General features: G+C 41.5%; 1 protein-coding gene across 1 annotated transcript in view; it reads right to left on the minus strand.

Annotated features, from left to right (window-relative positions):
* Positions 1-10373: 10373 nt before the first annotated feature.
* SMC5 (structural maintenance of chromosomes 5) overlaps positions 10374-19591 on the minus strand; it is a 59170-nt gene continuing 49952 nt past the window's right edge. Inside the window, exon 24 of the mRNA XM_068422624.1 lies at positions 10374-11075. Coding sequence (XP_068278725.1) covers positions 10935-11075 — 141 coding nt within the window. The 3' untranslated portion in view covers positions 10374-10934. The remainder of the gene's footprint in view (positions 11076-19591) is intronic.

Here is a 19591-nt window from a genome sequence, read left to right on the forward strand (position 1 = left end):
TGTTTTTCACTCTTTAAGAGGAGCAAAAAGATCACTGAAGCAAAACTTTTAAGTTGTGGTCATTAGCTCAGTGTTTCTTTTTTATTTTTTATGTTAAAAGCATGAACTGTAAGAGGTTATCAGTGATTTTTTTTTTTACGCTCCTCAGCTGCATATAGTGGGGATAATTCTGTTTACACATTATTTTTCCAGAAACATTCTACTCCTGTTTGGTTTTTACCTCTTCCTCCAGAAGAGGAAGGGGAGGTGCAGCCCTACTATAAAGACTTAGGGCCAAATTCATCTTGTGATTAATCACACTGAAACCCGAAGTGTTTCCACTGCAGATGAATTAAGGGGATCTTGTAGAATTATGTACATAAAAAATCTTGTTAGTACACCTACAATTACAGTATCTTATTATTTTACCTGATAAAAAGCTTGCTTCCTAGAAACAAACATAAAAAGAATGAACTCAGAGAGTGTTTTCTTCTACAGTTGTATAAGGCTTTCAGCATTAGAAATCTGTTTGCATATAGTGTTTTTACCTGTGTAGTTCATGATAAATTCCGTCTATGTGAAGAGAACTGCTTTTAAGGCATTAGGGATATTGAGTAGTGTGTGGAATAAAAAAGGATGTGTTTTCTTCAGTGAAGACATCAGGAAACCAAGCACACTTTCTACCTCTGTTTCAGCTTTTTGAAACGTTTATTTTAGAAACCAAACTTTAATTTCTGGTGTCCAAATTGAGTCACAGGGACATACGTTCTTCCTAATAAAAATAGGTAGCTTCGGTATTTCTATTGATCTAGAAATACAGAAAGTGTTCTGCTTACCAGTACTGTTAACGCTGCTTTGTTGAGTGGGGTCAGGGCCGCATGTAGCCTGGTAAGATTCAAAGGTGCATGCACGTTCATCTTCCTTCTTCTCTGTGAAGATCACGCAAAATTTCAAGTCCGTCCTGCAGTCTGGATTGTTGCCATTTTGTAGGACAAATGCAGCACTTGGAAAATTAAGGCCTGATCCTGTGAAATACAAGACACCCTCACATCCTATCAACCACAACGGGAAGCCACAGCTGATAAGCAACTCCTAAATCAGTACGTAGATGTTTTGGTCACTTAGCTACCAAGATTAACCAATACATGGAAGTAAATGGCCAGATTTATGGTTTCCACCTTGTGTATTAGGGGTAGAATGCACGTTTAAAGAAATGGCGTTGTTCCAGACAGGCAGGGAGTACTTTGGTCCATGGGACAACGGGACGTACAGACGCATGTCATCATTGCCTGTGACAAGATCCTGTTTCTGAAAAAAAACCTTCCTAAACAGTAACCCATTTGCTGTAACGTTTGCTGTATTTCAGCATCGGACAGAGGGGATTAATGCAATTCATTAACCTCTAACCGAATACATTGGGGATGATCAGGTTTGGAGATTTCATTTTATTGTTTTGTTTGTTTGGGGTTTTTGGGGTTTTTCTTTTGGTAAAAGCAAACACAAACTGCAGGTTAGTTCTTTGCATCTTGAAGTTGAGTTTTGAAGAGTGTTGCAAATGTTGGAAAAGAAAAGGAAAATCAGGTTCTCTAATACCGTATGTACTTGTACTATTTTGGAAATACTTAATATTGCTGAAGTTAGGACAGCTCTTCTCCTTGGTTAAGAAAGTCCATTACTACAGAGAAGTCATGGCTTTAAAGGTATAACTATACAACATACTTCTTTTTTGAACAGTTTTTCATGACCTGTTTTACAGATCTGTTTTCAGTTTGCAGATGGACTTAGCCCAGCAGACTGGACACATACTTCAAAATGCTGTTTTACAGAGTAGTGATCTGTAACACTGTAAAATACCAACTTCCAACAGTTTAATCAGTTTTATTTTTGTACAGTATTCGTATCCTTTATAAGTTATTTTGCTGTCCTGTTTTGTAAATCACATGAAATTGTAAAAAAAAAAAAGGGAAAAAAAAAGTAGCCATAGATGTTTTTGTACATATGTATATATATATTGTCCAAATAAAGAAAAATGTCATTAAAAAAAGTGTTGTTTTGAATGGTTGGAGTCAAGCAGTGGTCGTGTAAACCGGTGTGAATGACTATGAAAAAAAATACTGCTGCACACAATGAAATCCATGAGTTGAGTGGTGTGTGAACCAGCTTCAAAGGTCTTAGTGTTGCTAGTCATTATTTAGCTTGGGTCTTGTTTCTCTGCTTTTCCCAGGCATTTTCACGGTTATTCCTTCTGCTGCTACCGCAGGGAGGGAGCGACGCAACTGGCAGTGGGGGAGAAGTGTCCCCTCACCAGCAGGCTCCAGCTCCCGCGAAGTCTCTGTCCCATTGCTCAGTGGCTTTCGAGCTCAGACTGGTCCTCTCCTTTGCACTGTGCCGCTGCTCCATGAGCTCATGGTGCTTCAGCCTGTGCAGCCACATTGCTGCCTTGAGATTTCCATGAGTTTGGAGGGTTTGCTGGTGTAAGGAGAAAAAAAGCCGTCCGCTCGGCCTCTGAAGGAGGGAAAGGCAAGACACCCTGTGCCAAAAAGCTCACTGACATTTACGGTCACTGACATTACAGTTGCTAAAAGCAACTACTTAACACGAACTAACTTAACCTGGTACATGGGAATGGTGCTAGGGTGTGACTGCAAGATGAGAACCTGGACCCAAGGGAACATGTAACCCTCCAGCAATGCAGGCAGAGATGGAAGGGTGGAAGCGTGCCATCTGTGTCTGGAACAAAACTTGTAAGCAGCCTCCAGATTTTGACTTGATGCTGAGTTGAAGTTTTCTGTCCTCAGGTTGGGTGGCCAGAGGACAGATACAACAAACTCAGCATGGGGTTTTCTTGGTTTAGCTTGTCATTGATTTTTTAGGAATAACGGACACAGGGCTGTGGCATTGCCCTCATTCCTCTGCATTCCCATCATAAAGGACTTTCCATAAATTTATCATTCTTCACCTTAAACCCTTTAATATTTGTCTTCAGTGCTCTAATTGGAACAGCTACCAAAATCTTCCTAGTGTAGAGAGGGCCTTAGCCTTAGGAGGATGTTTCCAGCCATTGAGATCTAATACACCCTACAGAATAGTCTTGCCAGGAGTGATGTGAATTGTAGCTGGAACAGGTATGACATGCAAAGACTGGGTGCACCTCAGTGGATGCTGGCAGACTTCAGCAGTGACATGGGGAGGTGCGACACTGAATATAGAGGAACTGATTCAGAGAGCACAATTTCTACAAGGTGAATTTTCATGTTTCATCTCTGCCAAGGACAGGAGAAAGGAAACCTGCCATAAAATGCTGTGAAAGTGCAGTTAAATGCCTGCAGAGTGGTTCGGAAAGCCACATGCAAGGATGGCTTTCTGGACCTGCATGCTAGAGTGACTTTCACCTCCGTGGGATTCTAAACCAATGTTGTTTAGCACTCACTCATTCAGGGCTAAGGAGTCCGTGAGATTTCCTTTCTGCATCAGAGCTCCATAACAACCGCTACTTTCTCAATGGCTTTTGCTTTGGAAACAAAATATTTTCCTGGTTGAGCTCCTCACACCTCCCAGCCACATCTGACAAATTACACCAACAATAACAATGCGAAGTCACAAATATCAGAACAATGTACTTACCCAAGTCCTCTTTAAAGGACTGCCTTAAAGGAGGGGAAGCGTTCCCAATGGCAAGAATTTTGCAGCTACCATGCTTTCAGTGCCATGCTTTCCTCAACTGAGAAACTCCCTCACCCTTAAAATACTTCCTCAAACACTTCCACAGGTATTATGGAAATCTTCAGCATGTGTGCCTTTCGGGGTGAGAAAGAGCAGAGTCCCTGTTGCTTTCAGCTTGTATTTTTGAGGTTGCTACAACTGTTACTGTTTTGTACTGGTTTCTGGCCCCCAATTGACAACTGATAAACATCCTATTGCTTTTCATATCAAAAGCCGTGACTCTGTTTCAGTATTGTCTCGTAGGCCATGTAACACCAATCAAAGCAACACCTGGATGTCTGCACAGCTGAACACAAGGTACAGAGGAAAATAAGCGTGTAAACCACAGGACTGGGAGAATCACTGAATAGGTAAGGACAGCTTACCATCCCAAGATCCAAGAGAGCCTGGTGGGAATTCAGGATGCACGGAGAAACCAAAGAGCACAGACAATATCAGAGCCCTCTTGACATTGTGCTAAAAAGGTGCACAGAAAAATCTTGGGCTTTCCAAATGCCCTTTTCTTCCTCTTCTGGCTAAAGGGCAGAGGCCAGAAAGACAGGCAGAGGCAGCAGAAGTTTCAGGAGGTGCAGGTGTCCATTATATCAGAGCTTCCTGGAGACACCATATACAGTGGTTTGGGCTCTTCTGCTGTTAACCGCTGCTTCGGTGGCCTTGAATGGTGTTTCCAAGCAGCAAAGACTTTTGAGAGCCTATGAAAAGCCATGCATAACCGCTCTGTCAAAAAACACAAGGCCAGGGAAAACCACAATCGTGTCATTAGTCTCTGCAATGCTGGTGGTAAATCACTGCCTCAGTTTTACTGGATTACAGAAAGACAATCCAGGCCTTACCTAGAAGCTAAGCTACGTTCAGCTCTTATGTCCAATGAACCATTTTTCTCAGGGGTATCATTTTTTAACTGAAATATTTGAAGGGGGACAGCCTTACTGTAAACTCCTTCAAACTGAAATAAAGATGATTCTCCCAATATAACTTACTCCAATAATTTTTCATAAACATACTGATTTCTGACATACTGGTGCTTGTGGAACTGCGTACACACTGGAGGCTGTACCACTTTTAATTATACTGGCATGAGCCAGTACATTTAGTACAGCAAAGTGTATTTTAAATACTACAAAAGTTCTGACCAAAAAAAATCCTTCATGAACAGCACAATTGGACTCAGAAGCAGATACAAAGTGGATTCAGATTCCTCAGCCACTGGGGCCCATAGAAAACTGTAACATCAGTGGCTTTTCACCTGAACGGACCTTTAAGCATCATTGCAGCAGCACAGAGTGGGGCTGATACTGTTGGTGGTGTCTGAGAGCAAGTCATTTTGCACTCCTTCTGCTGATCATCTGCGTTGGATTTACTCTGTGTTTGTAATTCTTCAGGAAAACCAACTACAAAAACAAACAAACAAATACCCCAACAAAGAAAACCCCAACCAACCAAAAAAACCCTTTGTTTTCCATGAAAAATCTATTACATGACACAAATTGAGGTAAACCAGTGTTAGTGGATTGCAGTCAAGATTAAGCAGCATAATGTTCAGTCTGCAGCTTTGGTTACAAACTGCAGAATGCGGAATCAGAGACTTTTCCCCTTTAAATTACATGATCATGATGACCTTAAAGCATGTCTTCACTTCAAGCCATCCATGTTGCATGCTACCTGTGCCATCTTCTGTTCTCTGTTATTTTCTAAGGCTCCAGCCCCACACAGCCACTTGTTCACTCCCCTGCAGTGGGATGGGTCAGAGAATCAGAAGGGTAAAAGTGAGAAAACTCCTGGGTTGAGACAAAGACAGTTTAATACATAAAGCAAAAGCCATGTGCACAAGTAAGGCAGAATGAGGAATTCATTCACTACTTTCCACGGGCAGCCAGGTGTTCAGCCATTTCTCTGGAAAAGCAGGACTCCACAACACATAGCGGTTACTTGGGAGACAGAACTCCAAAAGTCCCTCCTTCCTCCTTCTTCCCCTAGTTTTTACTGCTGAGCACCACGTCATATGGCATGGAATATCCCTTTGGTTAATTGGGGTTATCTGTCCCAGCTGTGTCCTCTCCCAGCCTCTTGTAAACTTCTCGTGCTTGTGGGGCATTGTGAGAAACAGGGAAGGCTGTAATGCTGTGCAAGCACCAGCAATAGCTAAAACATACCTACGTTACCAACAGTGTTCTGGTCACAAAGCCAAAACATAGATCCATGCAAGCTACTATGAAAAAATTAACTCTATCCCAGCCAAAACCAGTACAACTGTCAAAAAAACCTTGGCTTAGTGGGGGTAATAGATCAATAGAAGGAAGACTAGTCAACTGGGGAATTACGTCGAGAGCAACTGGGGAGCAGAATAGCGGAAAAAAGCTGGTGGAATTTGGTGGAAAGCAGAGGGATGGCAATTGCTGGCAGGGGACTGCACCACTGGGAAAGAGCTGAGCCACAGGAGAGGATATCAGCAGGTAGGCTGCTATAGTGCTGGTTATCCACTCTTCTACCTTCTGCCTCTGCTGTTACTACTTGCCTTTATTTTTCCGTGTTTTCCCTGCTGGCTATCAACACTGTCACAGTGGTGCCTGAAAAGCTTTCAGTGGCTAAACACATCTGGTTCCTGCACTCATCTCCCCTCTCCCTGTTTAACAGTTCAGCCTTGTCAATAGCCGAGTTAGCACTGAAGTAAAATGAAGTATAGTAACTACTAAATCACACTCTGCCTCTTATCCAGGCTGTCCTAATATGCGAAGGACAGCTAGATGAATGAGCGTCACAGGAGAAGCGTGGCTCTTGGCAAGCCTATGAGTGCAACAGCAGAGAAATATTACTGTGATTTTCAAATGTTCAGGCTGGGACAGGGGAGGATTTTTCTTGGAGCAGAGGTGGATTTAATTCCCTCCCCCACCTGAATCCCAGTTTTATTCTTAATTAGCAAGGTACTGGGGAAAAAAAATGCTTCTGTAACAAAAAGTTCTAGGAAAATTTATTTTGGACATTTTGTTTCAGTGAGTCAGAACTGAAGAAAGTAATTCTGGCTCAGAGTTATTTACTGTGCAGCTAGAGTGCCAAGGTTCCCCCCGCTTGCCGTGATGTAGCTCTTCTGCCAGACACCTCCCATCAGATATTGTGCCAATCAAATCAGAAGAAACTACAGTGCACCTTTCAAGAAGCAGGCCAAATAAAGACAGGAGAAAGGACAGGGAAATGATGCATGCAACATCATAACAACTTCCATAAAATTACAATACATTTTGATACAGAGTTACTAGGCATTGCTGAGCCAACATAGCCCTTCACCTCAGTGTGGTGCTCCTTTCCCAGCGCAAGTGGCATTGAAGGTTGTGGGGTGCAGGGACAAGAGACAGAATTATGCACTGTGCGGGACCATCCCTTAGCCAACCCCCAGGGACAGCCACAGGACACCTGCTCAGCTCAGGAAACACTGGGCACCTTGACTTACAGATGTCCTGCTCACATTTCCTCCCCTCCACCAGGTAAGCCCCACTATCCAAACTAAGCATGGACAGCACAGACAGTATCAGACAACCCGCTAACGTTATGCAAGTGTTTGTACAATAGAATGACAAATTTCACATCGTATGTGTCTGTTTGCTCTAACACTTTGCTTTCAAGAAGACACTATGGAATGACATGGGAATTAGGCAAGGAATGTGAAAATTAAGGCCTATTAGTAATAGACGTTCAGAAAATTAAGAGGCCTTGCTAAGAGAACAAGCAGGTAACTGCAGGCTCATGGAAGAAATCCAAGTCAGTTTCCACAGTCCATAGGAAGCAGGGTTTGAAGATGATCTAGAAGCTTCTAGAAAGAAAGCATCAGCCAGAGAGCTTAGTAACAAAAGAGGGGCATCCTGGCATGAACCATACAGAAGAGCCTCTAGTAGTGTTAACTCTAAGTAAAATTTAGATAGGCCTGGATACTCCAGATAGGCCTGGAGCGGGTGCCTATCCTGGCCTCCAAGGAGGACCTACCATACTTTTCAATAAGCATCCTGCAGCCCAGACCAGCAGTGTGTCTGTCTCATCATCTCTCACTGAGTCCAAAGCCTGGAGAATAGATGTTCCCAGTCAGCAACAGCCTTAACAGGCCCCTTATTTTTCATCCAATAAAAGCCTAAGCTTTATGTGAGCATGTTAAAAGCACTGTAGTTGTGGAAGGGTCCCTCCTCATTCTAGTTTGCTGCTTCATCCAGCTAAGCAATCTCTCCTCGTTAACAATAAAGTACATGCACGAGTGCCATTTACAGTCATAAAATACTGTAAAAGGTGATTTATAAGTGCTTTTCGGTACTTGATTTCTCAAGATCCTTTTCTTTCTCACAATAAATTACAATTTCCATGCTGCTTCTCTCTCTTTGTCTCAATACATGAGCAGACACAGATGTTTGTCAGAACTGCAGCTGGTGGTGGAAGATCTTTGCCATAGTCTTCAGCTGGTCTAAACAACAGGGGAAAGCACCTATTTCTGGAGAAAGCTCAATTTATGCTTCAGCTGTCAGGACTATTTGGAGTCTTTCCACTTCTACATTTTTGAGAGGTCCTGTCTAGTCAGCAGGAAAAGGTGGATACTACATGTATATTTAACCTAAACTCCCACTCATCTCCCGCCCCCCCGCCCAAAGTTACACTGATACTAAGTCCATGGGTTTTTTTAGCAAGAGGCCCTGAGGAGCTGAATAGCAGTAGCAAAGCATGAGGAACAGCAAGAAAGCTGGCAGCACAGAAGGGCCCTATTACACGGGTAAGGAATGCTAAGTAACCCTGTAGCTACAATAAGCAACTCAATGTGGATTTTCATGGTCGAATACACTATCCAGTTCAAAAGACTTACTTTTAAGGCAGAAGGTCTCTGTATGTAGACAGGAGGTACCTGTCATGCAAACTAGCAGGTTACTAACAGGAATATGAGTATGGGAGGCACACAGTCATGTTGTATAGCCCACTTGCAAATAGCAGTGGCTGCTTTTATATACAAAATATATACATTTCACCTTTTTTAAAAATTTTACCAATTTTTTTTTTCTTTTACCATTCTTTTTAAAAGGCTTTAGCTAGCAGAGCTGCTGGATAGCGAAGCTCTATTGGTCAGTAACATGACAGTGGTAGTTTTGCGGCTCATTACACTGTCTGGGGTAAGTTAATACAAAGGAGTGTGTCATCAGGACCTCCAGTCAATAGCTGACAGACCTCCAAGGAAAAAGCAAACACCCCCAAGCCTGTCATCCTCTTCACTTCTGCAGTGTGGCAGGCACGTATCCAGAAGACAAAATTTTTGAGACAGGATCTGAAGTGCCATCCTCTTGAAAAAAGGCAAGACTTACATTTCATACCTCAGCCTGAAACATGAGAAAGGAACTGAACTCTAGGAAGAAATCCCACAAAGTTCTGAGATTACAGTATTAAGAACAGATAGTCAGTGCTGTCTGGCCATAGAAGAATTGAGTCCTAACACATGTTCATGTAAGTAGTTTCACTTATTTAGACACTGAAAACAAACCGCACTTTTCGTATAGTAATCCTCAGAGACTAAACAGAATGTACGTTCTTCTATTCAATTAAAAAAATAAAACTGACCTTAAAAATTCAGGGTTACGAGAAGCCAAGTACTTTGAAGATCAAAGAACACATTTAAAACCTAGGTCTTGCTGTACAGTGGACAGATAGGCCCGCAGCCTCAATTAAGTCAAGGATACTCTGCTGGCCCACTCAATCCCTGGACTAGAGCCCAGGTTTCCACACTCTTTTGGTTCTTTTGTCAAATATTTGTGTATGGACACTAATCCTCATGGAACTTATTCCAGGAACTCATTTCACCATCAGACAGAACTCCACTGATCAACAGTGGCCTGTGATACAAGAATGTAACTTCTCTATTCCCTTAAAGGCTCATCTATTCAAAACAAGAATTACCATACTTAACTTCTAATACCCAAAACCTTTCAGATTTTAGCATATATTTTGCAGTGGGTTATTTCATTTCTAACATTCTAATGCAAAAAGCCTGACATATCAATTCCATTGACAGAATGCTGTCAAGAAAAAATCCCACTCAAAATCAAGTGGACACCACTTGATTTTTGTATAAAATTCTACTGAAGGCTACTCCCCCATGGAAACAAGGATACTGCGTATTTTCAGATGGTGTCCTGGGACTCAATCATTTTTACATACGTTTTACATACCAATTATAGTTTCCATTTCTTTACAAATCATACTCTTCACAATTCAGTATTAAGTTTATTTTTTTTATAGTTAACTAAATAACTGGGACTTTATATTAGGTATTCAGCATTCTGTTGATAACACTGACCAAAACCTCACTAATGAATTTCAGGGCTATATGTTGAAAAGCCATTATGTACAGAATCACTCCAATGCAGCTGAAGCCTTGTGAAAAGCCTCCTGGTTATAACTTACATGTGAAATCAGCAGGACTATTTTCTCCATCTATCACCAAAACCACATCAAGTTTTACTCAAAAAAATCAATCAAAAATTATATATTGCATAGTTTCACTTCTGCAAGCTAACTAATTGTTTCAAAAACACCTGGCTCTTTGTCACTCTCCTTGCTGACAGAGACTTGCTAGAAAAATAAAGACCTTATCCTTGCAGGAATACAAAATGGAACATTAGCTCAAAAATAATAAATAACAATAATAAAGTATATTACTCTAACAATAGTATATTCTTTATATTAAGTTCAGGTACATTTTCACAAAACAAAATCCAATGCACAGCTACTTACAAACCATTCTCTTCCTAAACATCATCTCCATTCATTCAAAAAGTTTCCATTTCAACAGGAACAGTTTCAAGAACATCTTTAACTGTGTTAGGGGAACACTATTTACCAAATCAAATTACAATTTTTTTTTGGGGGGGGACAAAAAAAGAAGACATAGAATTAGTCCAGCATAACCTAGAAAAAGTAACTGTATTTACGATGCTACATTACTGAAAAAATAGCAAAATACAAGAAACTTTCTTTTTATTTAAAACTACTATTGAGAAAAAGTAAGTTCTTTGGAGAAAGAGGACACTATAAAAGATTCGAAAAAAAATCATGCCCTTCAAATCTGCTACGCTTCTACACAAGTTTTAAGAATCAAAGTTCATCACCAATTCTTTGCAGGTTCTCGTCTTTCACAATTTCTGAAGTCTTGAAAGCCAGATGTTCCAAAAAGTTCTACAAAAAAATTATCTATTTTATATATGTATATATATGTATCACTGCTCATCCATCCTTCCAAGTCGCCGCCGCCGCCTACAGAAAGCCTTTAAGTTCCATTTGTTTGCCTCCAACATAAAAGGTCCATTGTATACAAACAACACCGTCATCTTGTCATTGTAAGTGAGATTCTGCAGGAGCTGGTAAAAAAAACAAAAAAAAACAAGTCAAAAGAGCTAGAGGAGATGTTCTCCATTATCTAAAAAAGGTGACGGAGGTCTATGATCTCAAAAGATCAACATTGCAGGATTATAGACTTTCTGACAGATGATGTGTATTTGTTCCTAGAAACCCCCCAAAGAGACTCCACTCATTCTTTAGGCAATTTCCACGCTTCATTATTCTTACTAAAAGAAAATCTTTGTATCTAACATGTACCTTCTTGCTGCAAATAAGGTCATTACTTTTTTGCCATATCCACAATGGGCAGTGATATTGGCTCTTTTTCCTTTTTCGCCAGGGCAGGACAGGAGGTAGAGTTACTTGGGCACAATTATTATGTCTCTCTTCAGCCTCGTGCTCCTCTGAGCTAAGCAGTTTCCATTAGCGGAAACTCAAAACTTTCAAAACTTCTTAAAAGTTGCACTGCTGTCTTCTGGAGTAACTCCAGCCACTGCACTACTTTTCTGAAACGTAATAGCCAAAGCTGGACGCACCATAGTCCAAATCTTGTCAGGCACAAGCCCAACAGACTGACAGATGTCATACAAGCTGTAGGGTTACCTGCAGTGCTCAGGATGACTTCTAGTAATTTACTTGCAACTGATGCTCAACTTGTCATCCACAGTAACTTCTCTCTCCCCAGTCATTTAGGCATTTATGCCTTAGACCAAATACTGTTGTTGATTTTTCCCACTTAAATATCAAGTCCTGTGCTTGCCTGTGCTGAAATGCATCCTTTTTTCAAACAAAGCTACCTAATCTAAGATTGTTTTCAATTCGAATCTTGCTTTACAGCAAAGAAGCATTCACTCCCAACATGGTCATTATTTGCATGTTTAATAAATGTAAGCTGTTTCAGCATAGATTGATATTAAAAATACTAATTTTCAAACCAAGACTCACTCCTCAGGAACACATTCAGTTCATCTGCTCATTCTGACAATGAATCACAACTATTCAGAATACAATTTTCCTAATCAACTCTACTGCATATTAATCTATACCCCTTCCCCTCTTTAGCTTGCTTAAAAATATAGCTGGGAAAAGTGTCAACATACTGAAAAAAACACAGTAACAGTTTTTTCTGTATCCACTGGATACATACATGGAACTTGGCTTAGTATGACAATTTGCCATACTTTCTACTATGTGATTACATCCTTGCTTTCTAGTAAGTGATGACATATAATGTAGGCTTAGGAACTGCATGTAAGCCACTGGAACAGCAGAGTCTGGCCTTCTCCTGAGCCTGCTCTGTACAGCCTTTTAATTATCCTCTGATGCGGCCCAGTCAAAACTATCTCATTGAAGCCAGGAAAGCGAATACAGTGTAGCAATACAGGAATCAGAGAGTTGAGGTTTGGATGTGGGCGTTAAGCAAAAACTTGGGAGAGTTTGGTGTTAACAGCGGAAGTAGTAATTCACTGAGGAACAGGACGCTATGACATGGCCTAGGACGCTACGACATGAAGTAGGAACAGAGAAAGCTGAAAAATGCTAACATATATAACAAGGGGAGAGAAGAAAAAGGATGAGCCAAGAAATCAAGTATTCTTGCCAAGACACTAAGAATCCTTGCCAAGTACATAGGGAAACCATCCAAATTAAGGAAAGTTCAAGAGTTTATGAAGATGATGATGAAAGGACACTGGGTTCATGAAGCTGAAGAACGGAACGACCCCTCAAAATCTCCCCAAATTGAAGACCACGCCTATAACTCCGCCTGCTGTGAATATTATAATTAGATGTTGCAATAATATGAATATGCATGAAAAGATGTTGTAATCTCTTATGCAAATTGTATAAATAGTCCTGATTTCCACGGACTGCTTTCGGAACTCTTTTGTCCGGCACGAAGCCGGGGGTTCCCCAACATTGCCTAAAATAAATACCTCGCTGCTTAAAGACTAAACTTTGTCTCTCAGCAGTTTCCATAGAGCCTTTTGGGGCATAATTTCGGCATCATTTCTGGCGAGCCAGGCAGGAGGCTCCCGCTCCACTGTGCTGTAATCCGGGGGGCCTGGGGACACTTGTGGGGCCCCCCCCGACTGATCTTCTGTCGACAAAGTCTCCCCAACCCCTTGGCTTCACACGCTGGTGGACAAGGACCTTCTGCTACATTCAGAGGTATTTATATTTTTTTTTTTTAATGTTTAAACTCATGAGGTAAAGAAAAAGTGGGGACCAGACGCGGTTGCCCGGGGAAGCAGGAGGGGACGCCCTCTGCATTAGTCCCCTAAGGGGGTTAGAGTCCCCCATCTAAGCAGGTTGGAGTCCTGCGAACCGTGGGTTAGAGTCCCACCACTGCAGTGTAAAAGGCGCTTTGCTCTGTGTTGTCATTATTTGTATTTGCTTTTCCGTATTTGATTTAAGATAAAGGGTCTTTAGGACCCAGGAAAGCCTTGGTTTTTTTTTACTGAGGAATCTTTGGAATGCGGTAGAGATAACGATTGTAGAATCCAGTCTCTATATGTTTAAAATTTTATATGGGGAGTAGCAGCTGCTGTTGTTAACTTTGTAATCTCTGTACCTTTGTTGGTCTCCCCGAGGTTTTGACGGGGGGGCGAGTGAATGTTCAGAGGAAAATTTGTTTATTGTAACTTGACTTTGTATCTGAATTTGTGTGATTGTGTGAGTGAGACGTACAAATGCGTACGAAGCGAGTGCAGAGTCTGGATCCGTGGTTCTGTTATTCCGTAAGGGAAACAGCCGGAGAAGGACAAAGTGATTGATAAATGTGGGAACCTGAAATACTGTTTTTATAGTAATTGTTAATTGTTATCTATCTCTGTGTGTGTGTGTGTGTGTGTGTGTAAGTGTTCGGGCCCCAGTCCCTGTCTTTGTGTTTTATAAATTTTAAATGGGAAAATCTAATCCCGTATTGTTTGTGTTTTATGTGATTCCTGTGTAATTCAGCTCGCTTTCGCTTCCTTGTTTGCTGTGTGTCGTCTTGTAATATGTTTAAAATTTTATATGAGGAGAGATTGCAATATAGGAGTGAATAATATCTTACCAGCTATCACACTCACAGACAGGTATTCATAACATCTTAACTGCATTTCCTATAAAAAGTGTATTTTATAGTTCGCAGCGACATCCGACAGTTGACAACAAACCTGTATTTCCCGGTCTGCGACAACATCTCGCAACCTTACTTGGTAACACAGATTGCTCAGATAAAAACTTTCCTACCTTACGGTTTCTATGTAAAGTGTACAAGCATGTATGGGTGTGATTGAGACGCAACATCGTTGCGAAGCGAGTGTGGAGTCCCAATCTGCGTTTCCGTAACTCCGCGAGGAGAACGGCCAGAAAAGGACGAAGCGTATATGTATAAAGCTATGGAATAGAATAAGAAAAGTGTTTTGGTTTAAAGTACAGTTCACTGGCATACCGGAAGTTACTCAGTTAGAGCATATTGACGGAGGTCTAACCCGATCAGACTTAGAAGCACGAATTCAGAGACAAGAATTGTATAATAGAGTACCACATAAGTGGGTTTATATATAAATATATTAAAAAAAAAAAAACAACAAAACAAACAAAAAAACCCAAACAAAACAAAAAAAAAAACAAAACAAAACAAAACCCGCAACTCAACTTTGATTGATAATGGGAAGCCAACAGAGTAAGGACATAAATATGAAAACCCCCTTAGGATGTATATTAAAGCATTGGAAAGATCTAGGAGGAACCCTGGGGGCAAACATAAGCAAAAAGACACTCTTAAAATACTGTACGCAGTGGTGGCCCTTGTATAAACTAGATGATGGTGAAAAATGGCCACCTGAAGGAACAACAAACTACAACACTATTTTACAACTCATGTTGTTCCTCCGTCGATTAGCCAAATGGGATGAGGTAATGTATTGTGATATGTTCTTTACCCTAAGAAACAAACCTGAGTGGCAGAGAGAATGTGGGGTAAATGTTGCACCTCAAGATCCTCTGGTTCTGGCTTTGGAAAAGGATAAGAAAAACCTAAAACCAAAGGAGCGCTGTTGTGATGCCTGTAGTATTGGACAACAGTGTCTTAAGCTAAAAAGAAGGGACAGTGGAAAAGAAAGTGAAGTAAGTTTGTGGGAGTATCAACCATATGCACCAGGATACGGGGTGCCACCGCCAAAGCTAAGAGAGGGTGAAAGAGACACCAGCCTATTAGGAGCTATCTCACTGGAATTAGGGAGATTCAAGGCTGGGTATAGCCCTCAGAAATCAGGAAGCAGTTGGGAGGAAAGTAGCCCGCAGGGACTGAGTAGTCCACAGGGATCAGGGAGCCATAGAGAAGAAAGTAGTCCACCTAGATCAGAGATCGATAGGAAAGGAGCTCGTCCATTAGGATCAGAGGGTTATGGGGAAGAGAACAGCCTGCCAAGAGTTGAAAATTATGGAGACGAAAGTAGTCCGCCGAGATCAGGGGGTAATAAAGGAGAGGGCAGTTCCCCTAAGCTAAGATACAGTGAAGAAGATAGTGACACAGTAGTTCAGGTAGAAAGGGAAAATAATCCACAAAGATTAAACATAGTAATTCAAATAGATGATAAAAGGGATACACAGAGAACAGAGGAAGACGAGGAACGCGACCCCCGGACAGGTCGAGCGCCGGCAGCGTCTCGTAAACTATACCAGGGGACTAGCGGAGGACGACTGGGCAGGGATGGAGAGTGAGGATGAGGAACAGAAACAGGGAAAAAGAAAAGAAAAGAGAAAGAGTAGAGTAGACCCCGGAGAAGGAATTAGCCACTCACACTATACCAGGTCTGTAGCACGAAAGGTTAGAGCCCAGGAGGAAGAGGGAACAAAAGATAGGGTCGAAGAAAATTATACAATAGCTCCCCTCTGACGGATAATGCCCATTGCAGGAGAACAGGGACGAATAAAAGTGCCATTTACATCGAGTGATTTGAACAACTGGAGAGAGGAAGCGAAGAATTTTAGGAAAAATCCAGAGGGGGTGGCTAGGAGATTTGAATTATTAGCAAAGAACCAAGACATCAATTGGGAGGATATAGATATAATGTTATCGGAATTAACGGAAACAGAAAGGGAACTTGTATTAAGAACAGGAAGAGAACATGCTGCTATATTACCTGAAGCGCTAGATGTAATATTCCCAAGCAAGAATCCAGATTGGGATCCGAACAATCCAGTCCAATATGAGCGACTAGTGCAATACAGAAAGCTAATAGCATTAGGCCTGTGAAATGCAATACCAAAGGCCATCAATTGGGCAGCCTTATATGATGTTAGACAGGGAAAGGACGAGACCCCTTCGGAATTTTTAGACAGACTCAGGGCGGCCATGAGACAATACACACCCCTAGACCTGGCATCAGAAGAAGGGAGGCAACAATTACTAGGGTTAGTGATGGGACAATGTAATCCTGACATTAGAAAGAAACTACAGAAACTCGAGCACCCAGCAAACAGAGATTTAGAGACACTAATGAATGAGGCCTGGAAGGTATACAATAACAGAGAAAAGGAAGAAAAGAAGAAGGAAGATAAAAGACTTGCTCGGGTCATAGCAGTAGCAGTGGCAACCCAAAACACAAATTTCCCAGAAGCAAATGCCAGGGGTAGAGGTCGGGGCTATTTTATGAGAGGGAGAGGGGGATTTCATCCCCAGTCAGCTAGAATAGGACGGGATCAATGTTCTAATTGTTTACAGATAGGCCATTGGAGACAGAACTGTCCTCAACTAGAAGAAAGAGTCGCAAATACTACCGTTGCACACCAGAACAGTGACTGAGGGAGACCGGTGAGTCGTTCCCTAGCAGACCCACTGGTTAAAATGGAGCTAGGGGAAGGTGAAAAGGAATTAAACTTTTTGATCGACACAGGAGCAACGTTTTCAGTTTTAAATCAGGAACTAGTGCCAAAGAGTGATGAGTTTATACAAGTTGTGGGAGCAACAGGCCAACCAGAAAAAGCTTATTTCCTAAAACCCATTAAATACAAAATTGGAAAACAAATGGGGATTCATCAATTTCTGTATTTACCAAAGTCTCCAAAGCCTCTACTGGGTAGAGATTTATTAGAAAATTTAGGAGCTATAATAGAATTCAACAAAGACAAACTTGAATTCCAGGTAAATGAAGAACAACTGATCACGGCTTTAAGCTTGACGATCAGTTGCGTAGAACCAAAATCTGAGAGTCATAATATCGAGCGAATCATGGGCGAAGTATACCCATTGGTATGGGCTACGGACGTACCTGGGAAATCAAAACAGGCAACACCTATCACTATTGAACTTATACCTGGAGCAAGACCAGTAGTGAGAAAACAATACCCACTGAGGTTAGAAGATAGAAAAGGAATCGAACCAATAATTCAGAAATTTTTAGAATTAGGGTTATTAATAGAGTGTGAATCAGACTATAATACACCAATCTTGCCAGTTAAGAAACCAAATGGGACTTACAGGCTAGTTCAAGATTTAAGAGCTGTGAATGCAATAACAAAAACACTACATCCAGTGGTAGCTAACCCTTATACACTCCTAACTAAATTAAGAGATAATTTAATTTGGTTTACAGTGTTAGATCTAAAAGATGCATTCTTCTGCCTTCCCTTAGCCCCAGAAAGCCAAAAGATTTTTGCCTTCGAATGGGAATCTGTGAACAAAGGGAGAAAGACTCAATTAACCTGAACAGTGTTACCTCAGGGCTATAAAAATAGTCCAACGATTTTTGGGAACCAATTAGCCAAGGAATTAGAACAATGGGAAAGGTCACAGGGAGATGGTACTCTTCTACAATACGTAGATGATCTACTAATAGCAACTGAGACGGAAGAAGAGTGTATTAGATGGACTATTTCTCTGTTAAATTTCCTGGGTCTAAGCGGATATCGAGTCTCTCAACAGAAAGTGCAGCTGGTGCAAAAAGAAATCGTATACCTGGGATATGAAATTTCCAGAGGACAATGATCCTTAGGAACAGCAAGAAAAGAAGCCATCTGCCAAATGCCTAGACCAGAAACAGTGAGAGATCTTCGAGCCTTCCTGGGGATGACAGGTTGGTGCCGATTATGGATCTATCAATATGGAATACTCGCCAAACCACTGTATGATTTACTAAAAGAAACTAAGAGTATCCTAGTCTGGACTCCCGAAGCAGAGGGAGCTTTTAGGAGACTGAAACAAGAACTCATGAGAGCCCTGGCTTTGGGCCTGCCAGATGTAACTAAACCATTTTGGCTGTTCTCTCATGAACGACAAGGGATGGCTTTAGGAGTTCTAGCACAACAATTGGGACCGCACAAAAGAGCCGTGGCCTATTTCTCCAAACAGCTGGATCAAGTAAGCAAAGGATGGCCCAGCTGTCTAAAAGCAGTGGCCGCGGTAATCATAAACATAGAAGAGGCCAGAAAACTTACATTGGGCCAGAAAATGACTGTGTTAGTGTCCCACACTGTATCCGCAGTACTAGAACAAAAGGGAGGCCATTGGTTGTCACCTTCTAGATTCCTAAAGTACCAAGCAATCTTGGTTGAGTCAGACGATATAACCATTCAAGTCATTAACATTGTGAATCCAGCCTCATTTCTAGAGGGAAGAGTGTCAGCAGAACCCATCGAACACGACTGCCTGGAAACTATTGAAACAGTCTACTCCAGCCGCCCGGACCTCAAAGAAGAATCATTTGAAGATGTGGACAACTGGTTCTCCAACGGCAGCAGCTTCATGAAGCAAGGAGTAAGGATGGCAGGCTATGCGGTGACCACAACAGAGGAGATAATTGAATCAAATCCTCTACCCGCAGGGACCTCAGCCCAAAAGGCAGAACTGATCGCTCTCACCTGAGCTTTGGCATTGGCAGAGGGCATACGAATTAATATTTGGACAGATTCTAAGTATGCCTTCTCAGTCGTACACGCTCATGGAGAAATTTGGAAAGAAAGAGGACTGCTAACTGCTCAAGGAAAAACTGTCAAGCATGCAGAAGAAATTCTACAATTGTTAGAGAAGCAGTCCAACTCCCTGCACAAGTGGCCATAATGCATTGCAAGGGACACCTGAAAGGTAACACTGTTCCACAAATAGGAAATAGGAAAGCGGATGCAGAGGCTAAATTAGCTGCTATAAGGACCGAAGAAGTGAATATAACAGCTTTAGTACCAGGGAAACTAGACGCTAATTTTCAACCAGACTATCAGGAATCAGATCATAGGTGAATTCAAAGGAACAAAGGCAAATTGTTAGACAAAGGATGGGGTCAATTAGAAACGGGACAACTAATAATACCAGGGAAATTAATGTGGCAATTTGTAAAAAAAGAACATGAAAAGGCTCATTGGAGTTTGGATCCACTTTATCAGTATTTGCAAGTTAGAATAGCAGGACCAAAATTATTCACTACCGTAAAGCAAATCACATCCCAATGCGAACGATGCCTGAAGAATAATCCAAATACCGGAACCAAAATACACCAAGGAGCAATAAATCGAGGCAAATTTCCAGGTGAAGTATGGCAAATTGACTTCTCTG

Source organism: Nyctibius grandis, chromosome Z (genome assembly GCF_013368605.1).
Source record: "Nyctibius grandis isolate bNycGra1 chromosome Z, bNycGra1.pri, whole genome shotgun sequence".
NCBI classification, from domain to species: Eukaryota; Metazoa; Chordata; class Aves; order Nyctibiiformes; family Nyctibiidae; genus Nyctibius; species Nyctibius grandis.